Source organism: Nicotiana tabacum, chromosome 19 (genome assembly GCF_000715075.1).
Source record: "Nicotiana tabacum cultivar K326 chromosome 19, ASM71507v2, whole genome shotgun sequence".
NCBI lineage: Eukaryota > Viridiplantae > Streptophyta > Magnoliopsida > Solanales > Solanaceae > Nicotiana > Nicotiana tabacum.
The window spans coordinates 124388610-124403831 of record NC_134098.1 but is presented as its reverse complement, the minus strand read 5'-3'; the positions used below and the strand labels follow the sequence as shown (position 1 = coordinate 124403831).

The 15222-nt window shown below is 43.5% G+C and overlaps 1 protein-coding gene across 1 annotated transcript; it reads left to right on the top strand.

The window, feature by feature from the left end:
- The first annotated feature begins 573 nt into the window (after positions 1-573).
- On the top strand, positions 574-15119 carry LOC107814652 (RNA pseudouridine synthase 1). The gene is made up of 3 exons (XM_075238543.1): positions 574-1018; positions 13847-14559; positions 14691-15119. Exons 1-2 carry the CDS (start codon positions 655-657, stop codon positions 14509-14511), a joined length of 1029 nt encoding a protein of 342 aa, XP_075094644.1. The 5' UTR covers positions 574-654; the 3' UTR covers positions 14512-14559; positions 14691-15119.
- The last annotated feature ends 103 nt before the right edge of the window (positions 15120-15222 follow it).

Sequence of the window (15222 nt, the reverse complement as noted above, 5' to 3'; positions counted from 1 at the left end):
CAAGAAAACAAGTAGTAGCACCTCTATTTATAATACTACAAAACTAAAAACCTACTCCACTATAAAATTGGTAAACAAAATCTAACTAGACATGAATTAAATAAACTACCAAATATCAAATCCTAGACAATTTAGGAATATCAATTCATCTTGGTTTAGTTTCCAACAACGATTTATTCACTCGCTCAACTAGTTAAATTCGTATAAAATAAAGTCTTGAGATTATTAATTTAAATTATATTTTAAAACTCGAACCCAAAGCTTTATTTAAAGATGTAGAGATATCAATTATGTCATCCACCCAAAGAGTGTTGATTTATTGTACTTTCTTTCTCGTATATGTATTTTGCTCAATAGTAAATAATTGTGTTATCCTATATTTCATGTGAACTAATTACTTTTAGTTTGTTTAAAAAAAAGATATATTTTTATATTAAAATTAATGTAACTTTAAATTTTATATTATATTATTAATACAATATAATTTTATAGCATAAATCTCATGTTCAAGATCATAGATTTTAAGGATAATTTTTTTTCTTAAACTTTGTGAGGATTTCTTCTTAATTTTTTCTTTCCTTCAATCCCCGCCGCCCCAATTGAATTTACGCTCGTAGCGGACTAAAAATGAAAACTTTAGGGCAGTATGGGTAAATGTTAGGGGCAAAAGTTCCTCAAATGACAGTAAAGCTTCCTCTTTGTCAAATCCCTTTGATTAATTTCCTCACTTCCTCTGGCAAAATCTTCCGACACCCTCGATTCATCTCTATGGCGAGCCAAAGCTACTTTGATTCTCCCACAGAAGTTTATCCAATACCATTATCTCCGCCATTGTCTGTATTATCTAAGGAAATAGAGCCGCATAGAGCCTTAACTGCTTCTTCAAAATCCGCTCTTTTTACTCTTTCGAGAAGCCATATTATCTTCGAAGATGAATGGCTCATTGCGGTTAATAAGCCCCAAGGAATTTACTGCGAGAGCGTTTTGTCTTCACTCCCTGCTTTACTCAATTACACTGGTGAGTTTTCTTTCCTCCTTCTTTTACGCTGCGACTAATATTTGATTGTTTTCTGTAATATCTGGAGTTTGAAGTGGAGAAAATTAACTCACAGATAACATTTGGATTAATTAAATTCCTACTTTACCAAAATATTCATTATCTGTATTCTTTGAAGACCGATTCTATGGGCGATGTGGCGTATGCCTTACTGCATTTGTGTTAGCAATGGAGCACTATGTAAGCAAGACAAAGTGTTAAACTTGGGCGTCACCTAGTTTTAAGGTCTAAGCGCGCCTCAAGCGAGCCTTTGATAACCTTGAGACATGTGTGGCTGGATGAAGATAATTTAGAGTATATATTGATTGTGAGATTGTTTTATCCACTATACTACGTTTAATAACATAGGTGTATACGGTCGAAATAGATTTCGGCCTTCCTACGTTCGATCGAGTTCGAGTGGTAAGCAACCGGAGTGGGATTTTGGGATGAGTTCCGAAGGTAGTACAAATGAGCCTCGAGTCCGAAGGCTGATCGAGGAGTCGGCTTGATACTTTTATCGAGCCCGTGACCAAATCGGTTCGCAAGGCATTGCTTCGAGGTCAGAAATGCGCTACGCCCACCCCGGAGGTCGAACTCAAGCCAAAACCGAGGGTTCGACCCAATAACGAGCCCGAGCCAGTGCCGAGCTCACAGACGAGCCGTTACAACCGCACCAAGAGAGAGAATCTTGGCGGAAATCGAGGAAAAGACAAATCATCATGGGTCCTCCACTATATGCTTTATTTTATTATAAATGAAGTAGGATCCCTCTATTATAAAGGGGATCCTTGTAAGCAGGGCACACAGAGAATACACCGTAACAAAAGATCACTTCTCATATTGAAAGATATCACCTGATGCTTGTTTATTTTTACCTTATTCATTGTTTTGCTCAATATTCCCATTCTCATAGCCAAGAACACTCATATTTCTATTTCTCTATACGATTTGTATCAAATTGTACCGCATATCCTTAGAACCATACACAAATTTAACGTTATCTGATTTTTCGGGTAAACAGTTTGGCGCCCACCGTGGGGCTAAGGATAACAGTGGTTGTCTGATATAAATCTGCAGTACACACCAGTTTACAACTTCGAATCAGCAATGGCCTTACCTATCGACCACGAAGCCGACCTTCAAGATGAAACCAACAACTTGGTACCCGGGGCCGGAAGGCCACTTGACGATGGCACTGAGGCTCGAATCGAAGTACCATAAATTTGAGCCGAAGTACCGTTAGATGTCAATTCGCAAGTGGCTCTTGAGGCGAACCAACGTTCCGAACCGGAAAAAAGCATTCAGGGTGGTACTCGATCCGTAGCTCGAGACACCCATAACGTGGGAGAAATCGGAGTCAGCTTGCGCATGATCTTCGAGATGTTACAAGCCCAACAAGTAGCGATATCTCAGTTGCAGAGCCAAACTCATATACAAAGCAGGCCGGATCCCAATCCGCTTCGAGAAATCACCCACAGAACGGAGCTCGCCATAGTGAAATCAAACGAGCAAGAATTGGGGACCACTCCCGAAATTACTAAATTGCTCGAGGAACTCACAAAACGAGTCGAAGCCAACGACAAGAGAGTGGAAAAATACAATGCCAGGGTCGATCAGATCCCGGGAGCTCCGCTAATGATAAAAGGGCTGGATTCGAAAAAATTCATACAAAAGCCTTTTCCCTCGAGTGCGGCCCCAAAACCAATCCCCAAAAAATTCCGTATGCCCGAAATTCCCAAATATAATGGTACGACCGATCCTAACGAACAAGTCACCTCTTACACATGTGCCATCAAGGGTAACGATTTGGAAGACGATGAGATCGAATCCGTGTTGTTGAAAAAGTTCGGGGAGACCCTCTCGAAGGGAGCGATGATTTGGTATCACAATCTGCCGCCAAATTCCATCGATTCTTTTGCCATGTTAGCAGATTCGTTCATAAGGGCACATGCTGGAGCCATAAAGGTTGCAACAAGGAAATCAGACCTCTTCAAAGTAAAGCAAAGGGGTAATGAAATGCTGAGGGAATTCGTATCCCGATTTCAAATGGAACGCATGGAATTGCCACCGGTCACAGACGATTGGGCCGTCCAAGCTTTCACCCAAGGGTTGAACGAGCAAAGTTCGATAGCATCGCGTCGACTGATGCAAAATTTGATCGAGTATCCAGCAATAACTTCGGCAGATATACACAACCGATATCAATCGAAAATTAGGGTCGAAGATGACCAGTTGGGAGCTCCGTCTGGATCCATGCACCAGAACAGGACAACTGCTAAAAACCAAAGGGAGATCGACAGAGAACAAAGGTCGAACAGAGACCGATATCAACCGTACGTCGCAGATCGGATGAACAACGGTTCGACACGCAACAACCGCCCGGAACAATCGAAAGATTGATCGAGGGCAAAATTCTCGGGGACTTATGAGCAAGAGCGGCTTTGATAAATATGTCGATCCTATAGAAGCACCTCGGTTATCGGAATATAACTTCAGCATTGATGCATCCGCCATCGTGTCTGCTATCGGGTGCATCTAAGACACTAGATGGCCTCGGCCAATGCAGACCGATCCTGCCCAAAGGAATCCCAATCAAATGTGCAAATATCATGGCACCCATGGCCACAGAACGGAAGATTGCAGGCAACTAAGAGAGGAAGTAGCCCGGTTATTTAACAAAAGCCACGTTCGGGAATTTTTGAGCGATAGGGCGAGGAACCATTTTAAAAACAGGGATTTCGACAAGCAAAACGAGCAGGGAGAGCCGTAGCACGTCATTCACATGATCATCGGCGGTGCCGATACCCCTCAGAGACCAGTGTTTAAACGTACCAAAACATCGATTGTGAAAGAAAATCGATCTCGAACTCAGGATTACACACCCATAGGAACCTTGTCCTTCAATGATGAAGATGCAGAATGGGTCGCACAACCTCATAACGATGCACTAGTAATATCCGTACTCATGAATAAAACTAAAGTTAAGCGTGTGTTGATTGATCCAGGTAGCTCGGCCAACATCATCAGATTGAAGGTCGTAGAGCAGCTCGGCCTGCGGGACCAGATCGTACCCGCAACCCTGGTTCTAAACGGATTCAATATGGCATGTGAAACCACCAAAGGCGAGGTAATTCTACCAATAAACGTGGCCGGAACCATCCAGGAAACGAAGTTTCACGTGATCGAAGGCGACATGAGGTATAACGCCCTTTTCGTAAGGCCATGGATCCACAACATGAGAACTGTACCTTCGACCCTACACCGGGTCCTCAAATTCCCAACATCGAGAGGAGTCAAAACAGTGTACGGAGAACAACCAGCCACAAAAGAAATGTTCGCCGTCGAGGAAGCCAAACCAATATCCTCGCCTTCGGATCGACATCGGATCGACATTGGAAGGAGAACGAGACACCAAATAGCAATCACAAACATCGGCTTCGACCCAACCAGATAACCAGATGATCGAAGAACATGATGATCAAAGGGTCCCTCGATCCTTCGTGATTCCCGATGACTCCGACGCCACCAAATCAACAATTGAGGAATTGGAGCAAGTCACACTAATCGAGCACTGGCCCGAACGAAAGGTATACCTGGGATCGAGGCTGAGCCCCGAACTCAGGAAGAAACTTGTTCAATTTCTTATCGATAACATCGATTGTTTTGCCTAGTCCCATTTAGATATAACAGGGATTCCACCGGACATAACGACGCATCAGCTAAGCTTGGACCCTAAGTTCAGACCGGTAAAGCAAAAGAGAAACCCCAGTCCGAGGTAAAACACGCATTCGTAAAAGACGAGGTAACCAAATTTCTCAAGATAGGGTCCATTCGGGAGGTGAAATATCCCGAATGGCTAGCCAATATAGTTGTAGTGCCTAAAAAAGGAAACAAACTTAGAATATGCGTGGACTATAAGGATTTAAACAAAGCATGCCCCAAAGATTCTTTTCCACTACCCAACATCGATCGCATGATCGATGCCACGGCCGGTTACGAGATCCTCACTTTTCTCGATGCCTATTCCGGGTATAATCAAATCCGGATGAACCCGGAGGACCAGGAAAAAACTTCATTTGTCACCAAATATGGAACATATTGTTATAATGTGATGCCCTTCGGGCTAAAAAATGCGGGGCTACCTACCAACGCCTAGTAAATAAAATGTTCGAAGAACAAATAGGTAAATCAATGGAAGTTTATATTGATGACATGCTAGTTAAGTCCCTGCGCGCAGAGGACCATCTGACCCATTTGCAGGAAACGTTCGAGATTTTGAGGAAATACAACATGAAGCTCAATCCCGAAAAATGTGTTTTCGGGGTCGGTTCGGGCAACTTCCTCGGCTTCATGGTGTCAAATCGGGGAATCGAGATTAACCCCGATAAAATCAAGGCTATCGAAGATATCACCATCGTGGACAGTGTAAAAACTGTACAAAGGCTAACGGGACGAATTGCGGCCCTAGGCCGATTCATTTCGAGATCATCAGATCGAAGTCACAAATTTTCTCCCTACTAAAAAAGAAGAACGATTTCGCTTGGACCCCGGAATGCCAATAGGCACTGAAGGAACTGAAACAATATATGTCGAGCCCACCACTACTTCACACTCCGAAAGCAGACGAAAAACTTTTCTTATACCTGGCAGTATCAGAAATCGCAGTAAGCGGTGTCCTAGTTCGGGAAGAGCAAGGTACGCAATTTCCCATTTATTATATAAGTCGAACCTTAGGAGAAGCAGAAGCTAGATATCCACGCTTAGAAAAATTGGCACTTGCACTGATAAGCGCCTCTAGAAAGTTACGACCATACTTTCAATGTCACCCCATATGCGTACTAACAACTTACCCACTTCGTAATATTTTGCACAAGCTCGAACTATCAGGCCGATTGGCCAAATGGGCCGTCGAATTCAGTGGGTATGATATCGAATATCAACCCCGTACGGCCATCAAGTCTCAAATTTTAGCAGACTTCGTGACCGATTTCACGCCAACCCTCGTACCCGAAATCGAAAAAGAATTCCTGCTGAAGTCGGGTACGCCCTCGAGGGTATGGACCCTTTTTACGGACGGGGCCTCGAACGTAAAAGGGTCCGGTTTGGGCATAGTTTTAAAGCCACCCACAGGTAACACTATTAGGCAATCTATTAAAACTACCAGGTTGACTAACAACGAGGTCGAGTATGAGGCCATGATTGCTGGTCTCGAGTTAGCCAAAAACTTGGGAGCAGAAGTCATCGAAGCCAAATGTGACTCTCTGTTGGTGGTAAGTCAAGTAAACAAAACCTTCGAAGTTAGAGAAGATGGAATGCAAAGGTATTTGGACAAACTACATGTCACTTTGCACCATTTCAAACAATGGACTTTACAGCACGTTCCACGAGAGCAAAACAGCGAGGCTGATGCACTTGCGAATTTGGGATCATCGGTCGAGGAAGGTGACTTGAGCTCGGAGACTGTCGTTCAACTCTCGAGATCCGTGAATCGAAGAAGGTCACGCCGAGATAAATTCTACAAGCTTAACCTGGGATTGGAGAAATAAGTATATTGAATACTTAAAAAGCAGAAAGCTCCCATCGGACCCTAAAGAGTCAAGGGCCCTACGGACCAAAGCTGCTCGATTCACGCTGGCTTCAGATGGAACGCTATACCGAAGGACATTCGATGGACCATTAGCAGTATGCTTGGGTCCAGGAGATACCGATTACATCCTACGTGAGGTGCACGAGGGCACTTATGGGAATCACTCCGGTGCCGATCCATTAGTCCGAAAAATAATCAGAGCAGGGTATTATTGGATCGATATGGGCAAAGATGCGAAGGAATTTGTTCAAAAATGTGACAAATGTCTAAGGTTTGCACCAATGATCCATCAACCCGGAGAGCAACTTCACTCAGTCCTATCCCCATGGCCATTCATGAAATGGGGAATGGATATCATCGACCCTCTGCCATCGACACCAGGTAAAGCTAAATTCATTTTATTTATGACTGACTATTTCTCTAAATGGGTCGAAGCACAGGCGTTCGAGAAAGTAAGAGAGAGAGAGAAGTTATAGACTTCATCTGGGATCATATCGTATGTCGATTCGAGATACCCGCCGAAATAGTATGTGACAATGGGAAACAATTTGTGGGCAGCAAAGTGACGAAATTCTTCGAGGATCACAAAATAAGAAGGATATTATCTACACCGTATCACCCCAGTGTGAACGGACATGCCGAGTCAACGAATAAAACCATCATTCAGAACCTAAAGAAAAGGCTGAACGACGCTAAAGAAATGTGGAGAGAAATCCTACCCGAAGTCCTTTGGGCATATCGAACGACGTCAAAATCCAGTACGGGGGCAACCCCGTTCTCCTTAGTATATGGGTCCGAAGCATTGATACCAGTCGAAATCGGCGAACCCAGTAGCAGATTTCGATACACAACTGAAGAATCAAATAACGAGGCTATGAACATTAGCCTCGAATTATCGGACGAAAAACGAGAAGCTGCTCTCGTCCAATTGGCCGCCCAAAAGCAACGAATCGAAAGATATTATAATCGAAGAACCAAGCTCCGCCATTTCAAGCCCGAGGACTTAGTGCTAAGAAAAGTCACCCTCAATACCAGAAATCCAAACGAAGGAAAACTAGGACCGAACTGGGAAGGACCATATCAGGTTCTCGAGAACGTCGGAAAGGGATCATACAGGCTCGGTATTATAAACGGCAAACAACTATCAAGCAATTGGAATGTGTCACATCTAAAACGATACTACTGCTAAGGTACGACCCCTCCATATTCATCTACATTACAAAACTGACCCCTGCAGAAGTCCGATCAGGAGCTAAGGTGGATCCTTCGATACGAAGCCATAGATCTGAAAGCACGCGTTGCGCTCTTTTTCCCTTAGATCGGTTTTATCCCAAATGGATTTTTCGGCAAGGTTTTTAACGAGGCAACCAATGATCGTGCTGCACTTACAACAGTATCCGAGGCCTCTTTACAATCGACCTCGAATACTGGGGGGCATTAGGCCCTCAAATGTATCAAGTTCAGATGCAAGAAAGTTATTTCGCAACAACAGGGTTCCATTAGGAAAAGTTGTAAGAGCCAAATGGTCAAAACGAACCATGCTCATGTAGTTGGCCCGAACCCAGGCGCAAAACATGAACACATGTGTAGTGACTTGCAAAGAAAGTTCTCCTCTTTACCGACATCTTATACCCAAGAAAAATTCCTCTATTTGGAGATTTATTACGCAAACAGAATTAAAGATAAATTCGACCATTATGCCTATGGGCTACATTACTTCGAGTTCGAATCATTCACTCGACGATTACGCCTATGGGCTACTTTGATTTCGAGTTCGAGCAAGCACTCACTCGACCATTACGCCTACGGGATACATTACTTCGAGTTCGAATCATTCACTCGACGATTACGCCTACGGGCTACTTTTATTTCGAGTTCGAGCAAGCACTCACTCGACCATTACGCCTACGGGATACATTACTTCGAGTTCGAATCATTCACTCGACGATTACGCCTACGGGCTACTTTTATTTCGAGTTCGAGCAAGCACTCACTCGACCATTACGCCTACGGGCTACATTACTTCGAGTTCGAATCATTCACTCGACGATTACGCCTACGGGCTACTTTTATTTCGAGTTCGAGCAAGCACTCACTCGACCATTACGCCTACGGGCTACATTACTTCGAGTTCGAATCATTCACTTGACGATTACGCCTACGGGCTATTTTTATTTCGAGTTCGAGCAAGCACTCACTCGACTATTACGCTTACGGGCTACATTAATTCGAGTTCGAATCATTCACTCGACTAATAAGCCTATGGGCTACTTTCATTTCGAGTTCGAGCAAGCACTTGCTCGACCATTACGCCTACGGGCTACTTTTATTTCGAGTTCGAACAAGCACTCACTCGACCATTACGCCTACGGGCTACATTACTTCGAGTTCAAATCATTCACTCGACGACTAAGCCTGCGGGCTACTTTTATTTCAAGTTCGAGCAAGCACTCACTCGACCATTACGCTTACGAGCTACATTAATTCGAGTTTGAATCGTTCGCTCGACTAATAAGCCTATGGGCTACTTTTATTTCGAGTTCGAGCAAGCACTTACTCGACCATTACGCCTACGGGCTATATTTCTTCGAGTTCGAATCATTGACTCAACTAATAAGCCTAAGGGCTACATTACTTCAAGTCTGAAAAAACACTCGATCAATCATAGAGACTACGAAGTCCAAATTCGATTAAGTTGTTTAGATACTTGTAAAAACATTCATAAAGGCGTGAATAAAATCTTCACGAAACAGAAGCAAGTCGGCAGAATTATCAATATACAAAATTATCTACATGGTTGATTACAACTTAAAAACTAAGGACTAAACTTCTTGGTCATCCTCAGGAACGGTCTCTTCTTTACCGGGCTCCCCCCGTTCTCGGATCCGCTCTTGCTACCGTCATCATCATCATCATCGCCATTTGAAGCCAAGGCTTTAGCTTCGGCTTCGAGCTCTTTAGCCTTTTTTATCTCTTCAGCAAGGTCGAAACCTCGATCGTGTATCTCCTCGAGGGTCTCCCTCCGAGACCGACACTTAGCAAGTTCGGCAATCCAATGTGGTCGAGTGTCGGCAGTATCCGCCGCCTCTCGTGCCTCCATCTGAGCAGCCTCGACATCAGCCCGATACACGGCAATGGACTTGTCCGCCATGACTTTCGACGACTCAACCTCCGCCTTGGCCTCAGCAAGCCGTGTTTCAAGCTCCTCGATCCTCTTAGCCTGAGCCGAACCCTTTTGCTTGATGCTTCGAAGCTGAACATCGGCCGATAATAATTTGGCCAAGATGGCTTCTTTTTCCGCAGCCAGGCGGTCGATAGTCTCCTTCCACCGATTACATTCAGCCTTGATTTGATCGACTTCTTCCCGAAGTAACCCGATCTTTTCAACCTTTTGCTGCAGCTGAGATAACGAAGGGTTAACTTCCACAGTTGAGTCAAACCCATACTCTATCAGAACGAGGCTCACCTGCTTATCTAGTTCGGCCTCTTCTTCCCGAGCGTTAGCCAAATCTGCTTGGAGGTCCTTTATAGCCTCGTCCTTTTGGCTGCAAAGAAGCCGCGGGGCATCTCTCTCCCCCGAGACCTTCTGAAGCTCGACCTCGCACTGGCTGAAGTCGACTCGAAACCTACTAATGGCCTGCACAGTAGGGAAAGAACACAAGTCAAGTTTGGAAAAGAACGAAGAAACCAAGTACAGTAAAATCATTACCCGAGAAATGAAACGTTGGGCCTCCTCTAGGAGAAGAGAAGCATCACCAATGTCGGAGGCATCATCGACTCCAGTAAAGCAATCCCGAAAAGGATCCCATACACTAGAACCTCCGCCCATATCGGGGGTCTTCAATTCTCGAGCCTCCTTTAACGCCTCCTCAGAAAAGGTTGGAAGAGAAGGCAAATGACCCACTGTCATGGTCCCAAGCAAATTGCTCGGGATGCTCTGATCGAGACTCGGGGTACCGGAATCAACCCCGACCGGTACAGCTGCCATCGGCTCAGAAGCTCTGGCGACCTCGATAGCTTTCGCAGATCGGATCACTAAAGCCGAGGCATCATCTCTTTTTCTTCTTCTTCTTCCCTCAGTCGTTGGACCGAGTCCATCGAAAGAGCAATTGCCTTCCTCCTCACCCTTCGAGTTTTGGGCTTGGGGTCCTCTGGCCTAGGGACAGCTTTTCGCTTCTTATCTTTCCCCGGTTCCGGGACCGGGGACTTGGTTCCTTCTTCACCACTCGAAGGCCTCAAAACGGCATCCTTGGTCACACCTGCATGAAAGGAAATCGGTGACGAATGGAGCATAAAAAATATTTCGAAGAACACGAGAAGCAACCCTTACCATGATTCTTGGCCTCCCATCTACCTTTTGCCAAATCACGCCAAGCACGTTCGGTATAAGAGGAAGTCGAGGCTAACTTCCGAACCCAATCCTCGAGGTCGGGTACCGCTTGTGGCATCCAAGGGGCAGTTGTATATCGGAGAAAGACATCAGATAAAATCGAAAAAAGATTCGAAAAGCAACGTCTTATGAAAACCACTTACGGTCGAAATTCCATTCCTCGGGGAGCGACATTTTCTCTTCCGAAATGAGGTCACGGGTCCTCACTCGGATATAACGGCCCATCCAACCCCGGTCCTTGTCTTCGTCGATGCTCGACATCAAAGCCTTTGATGCCCGACGATGAAGCCTGATTAGTCCTCGAAAGATTTGAGGCCGATACAGTCATATGAGGTGATTCAGGGAAAATTCCAGCCCCCCGGCCTTGTTGGAGAAGAAGCGAAGTAAGGTTACTATACGCCATAGAGAGGGATGAATTTGACCAAGGGTGACCTGATATCTCTTGCAAAAATCGATGATCACCGGGTCGACGGGACCCAAGGTGAAGGGGTAAGTGTAAACACTTAAAAACCCCTCCACATGGATGATGACGCTCTCTTCGGGGGAGGGAATTTGTAACACAACCTCGGGACCCCAGTTGCAGTCTTTCCTCACAGCCTCGAGATTACCCTCCGTTATCGAGCACATGTACATCGACACATGCTCACATCGACCCGGAACAGATGAAGGATTCTCAACCTTAAAATCGATCTTCAGAATACACGGGCCGGGAACATACTCATAGGTAGGCGGCTCCACCGGCGCCTTGTCGTCGGACGGTCATGAAGAAGAAGCTTTCTCCTTCTGAGGTATAGTTTTCGAAGTTTTGGCCATTGATACAAGAGAAAGAAAGGCAAAGGAAGATGAAAAATTGATGCAGATGGCTCTGCAAGCGGCGGAATAGAGAGAAAGGGTAAGAAAATTTGGAAGAGTGAAAGATGTAAAAGTGGTAAATGTTAGATGGAGGGGTTATTTATAGGCTTGCATCGTGACGGTTCAATATCAGAGGTGGCCGACCACCGTTCGACATGCATTAAATACCTTGAAAAGACTAAATCGATGGGACAACTATCACATACGTCATGATCGAACCCTGTGAAAACGCCAGCTTATAACCCGATCGAACCGTCGAAGATCATATCGATTCTCACCACATCCTTACTGAGAAACGAGGGGACTATCTGTATACGGTCGAAATAGATTTCGGCCTTCCTACGTTCGATCGAGTTCGAATGGTAAGCAACAGGAGTGGGATTTTGGGATGAGTTCCAAAGGCAGTACAAACGAGCCTCGAGTCCGAAGGCTGATCGAGGAGTCGGCTCGATACTTTTATCGAGCCCGTGACCAAATCAGTCCGCAAGACATTGCTTCGAGGTCAGAAATGCGCTACGCCCACCCCGGAGGTCGAACTCAAGCCAAAACCGAGGGTTCGACCCAATAACGAGCCCGAGCCAGTGCCGAGCTCACAGACAAGAGCCGTTACAACCGCACTAAGAGAGAGAATCTTGGCGGGAATCGAGGAAGAGACAAATCATCATGGGTCCTCCACTATATGCTTTATTTTATTATAAATGAAGTAGGATCCCTCTATTATAAAAGGGGTATCCTTGTAAGCAGGGCACACAGAGAATACACTGTAACAAAAGATCACTTCTCATATTGAAAGATATCACCTGATGCTTGTTTATTTTTACCTTATTCATTGTTTTGCTCAATATTCCCATTCTCATAGCCAAGAACACTCATATTTCTATTTCTCTATACGATTTGTATCAAATTGTATCGCATATCCTTAGAACCATATACAAATTTAACGTTATCTGATTTTTCGTGTAAACAATAGGCTAGGATAAACCTCAGGACTTGTTTGGTTTGTCATATAAGATAAACTAATCTGACCATAAAGCTTTACATGGTTAATGAAACATTGGTTTTCGGTATAGAACTCATTTACTAATACTGCTCTTCATTACTAAAACGTGTTTTGGTCTCTAATGTAAAGCTTCGTATAACTAATACATGCATAACTTATAAGGAAATTTGCTATTTTACATAAGGTAGAACGTGGAATAAGAATGCAGGTATATCGCGATCTCCACATAACAATACATGCATTGTTATAACAATCCATGTATTATTATTCACCGCATGACAATCCATGTATGTCTATATATGATCCTTATATTATTATTTGTCGTATAATAATCCTTGTATTAAGTATTATAATCTCGGTGCAACTAGCCCCTAATAGTCTCCACCTACTCCCACTCTGGAAGGATAATATAAGAACCACCTTTCTGATAGAATTATTTACTCTGCCTCTAGTCCTATCCTATCTAGTGTTATCACACACGGTACAGGGGATCTTGTTATCAAAACTATTTATATAGTGGAAACAATGTGCTGTAGCTCATTATATGAAGGAATTAGGCATTGAGTGTGTCAACAAGTAGTGAAATACACTACCAATTAAAAAAAAAAAGGTAGTGAAATAAATTACAATGTCCTTTCTTATACAAGAAGGAAGAAAAACAGATGATCTAGTTCTTTTTCTGATGAATGATATACATCTGTGAATGGGCTAAATCCTTGCTTGACATGTATAACTCTTGTACTTCTGTTTATTCACCATGTATAATCAAATAGAGGCTTTTAAATGCCTAGAGATGGTTTTGGGAGAGGAGAGGAATGAAGTTCATGGTCCTTTGGGGACTTATGGATGTCCGTAAGTTGTTTTGTGAAAAGACATTTTAATCATCTTATTTTTTAAGTGAAGAAATAAATTGACAAATACCACTTGGGTACTTGTGAGGTTTCCTTGCGTTTTAATCACCACGTTTAATATCTTCAGGGGCTAATGTTTCCGAGCTTCATTTAGCTAATAGACTTGATCGTGATACAAGTGGTGTGATGTTGATTACTAAGTTGCACAAAGTAGCAGCCAAGTTTGTAAAAGCATTTACAGACCATAAGGTGCGGAAAACATACCTGGCTTTCTGTGTTGGGCTTGCTCCAAAATGGGAAAAAATAACTGTTAAATCAGGTCATGGCCGATCAAAATATGGAGCTTGGCGTGTTTATGCTGCATCAGATGTGGGCAGGAAACTGCCAGGTGGATCACTTGTTAAACACATGGAGACCTCTTTCGAAGTATTATCAGTGAACAGTGGGTGTTTGAAAGAGGTTTCGGACTTACAAAAGGATGAAGCTGTAGTCATAGTTCAAGAGAAATCAGCCATTGGTTGTGACTTGAAGAACGATGAGATTTTGGTCAGGGCAAGCCCTCAAAGCGGAAGAACACATCAAATTCGCTTGCATTGCCAGTATCTTGGAATTCCTATACGAGGAGATGTAAGATATGAAGGTGTCTATGATTGGAAAGGCAGCAGATATGATGGCCATGATCTTCATGCAGAAAGTTTATCTTTTGAGCATCCTATTACTGGGAAACCAATCCTGCTTCAGGCACCTCCACCTTCGTGGGCTATTCAACCTTTAAGGTCTCAGTTCGAGTAATGATTGAGCTTGCAGTTTGAAAGCATTTTGTGCTCTCTTAAACAAATGGTAAGATCTTTGCCTTTTGTAACTTTGTTAAATTTGATAGTTCTTTTGCCTCTGAATTTTTGCTTCTTGAAATTGTTATTGACAATGCATAAGATTTGATCAGTAATTTGTTGTTTTATACACCTAAACAGAGTTGGAGCAAGAGAGTTAAGTTCATAGTGATTATATGAACTTAATTTATGCAGAGCTTTTGGGGAGATGTTCTTTTTGACTTTGGTAGTGACCTCAAAGGCAAATGGCAGTACGCTGGCATCACTTTGCAAGGGATGGAGTTGCAGAAAAGAAAGGGTGTTTAAGTGGTGAGGCGGTTGCCAGTTGGTCAATTCTCACTATTTTTTGTTCATGTTTTAGGTTTCTGATCTTCCTTAACAGCCTAAGCTTTGCCCTGGTCTGTCCATGCGAAAAAGGGTTGACAAGGATTAGTAGACGAATGCAGAAACTGCTGGAGAGTAAATATAAAAATTAGTTATTCGCATATGATGTTTGTATCAAACTAAGCATACTTTAAAGAATAAGTTAAAGTGAGAATATATATCATTTAACCGAGATTTGACTTCTAATTTCTATCTTATGATGTAATTTGCTGCTATTATACTTTTCTCTTTTCCCGTCTTGGGTTTGGTAGAACAAAGAAATACCACTTGTGCGCATCGCACGTTATTC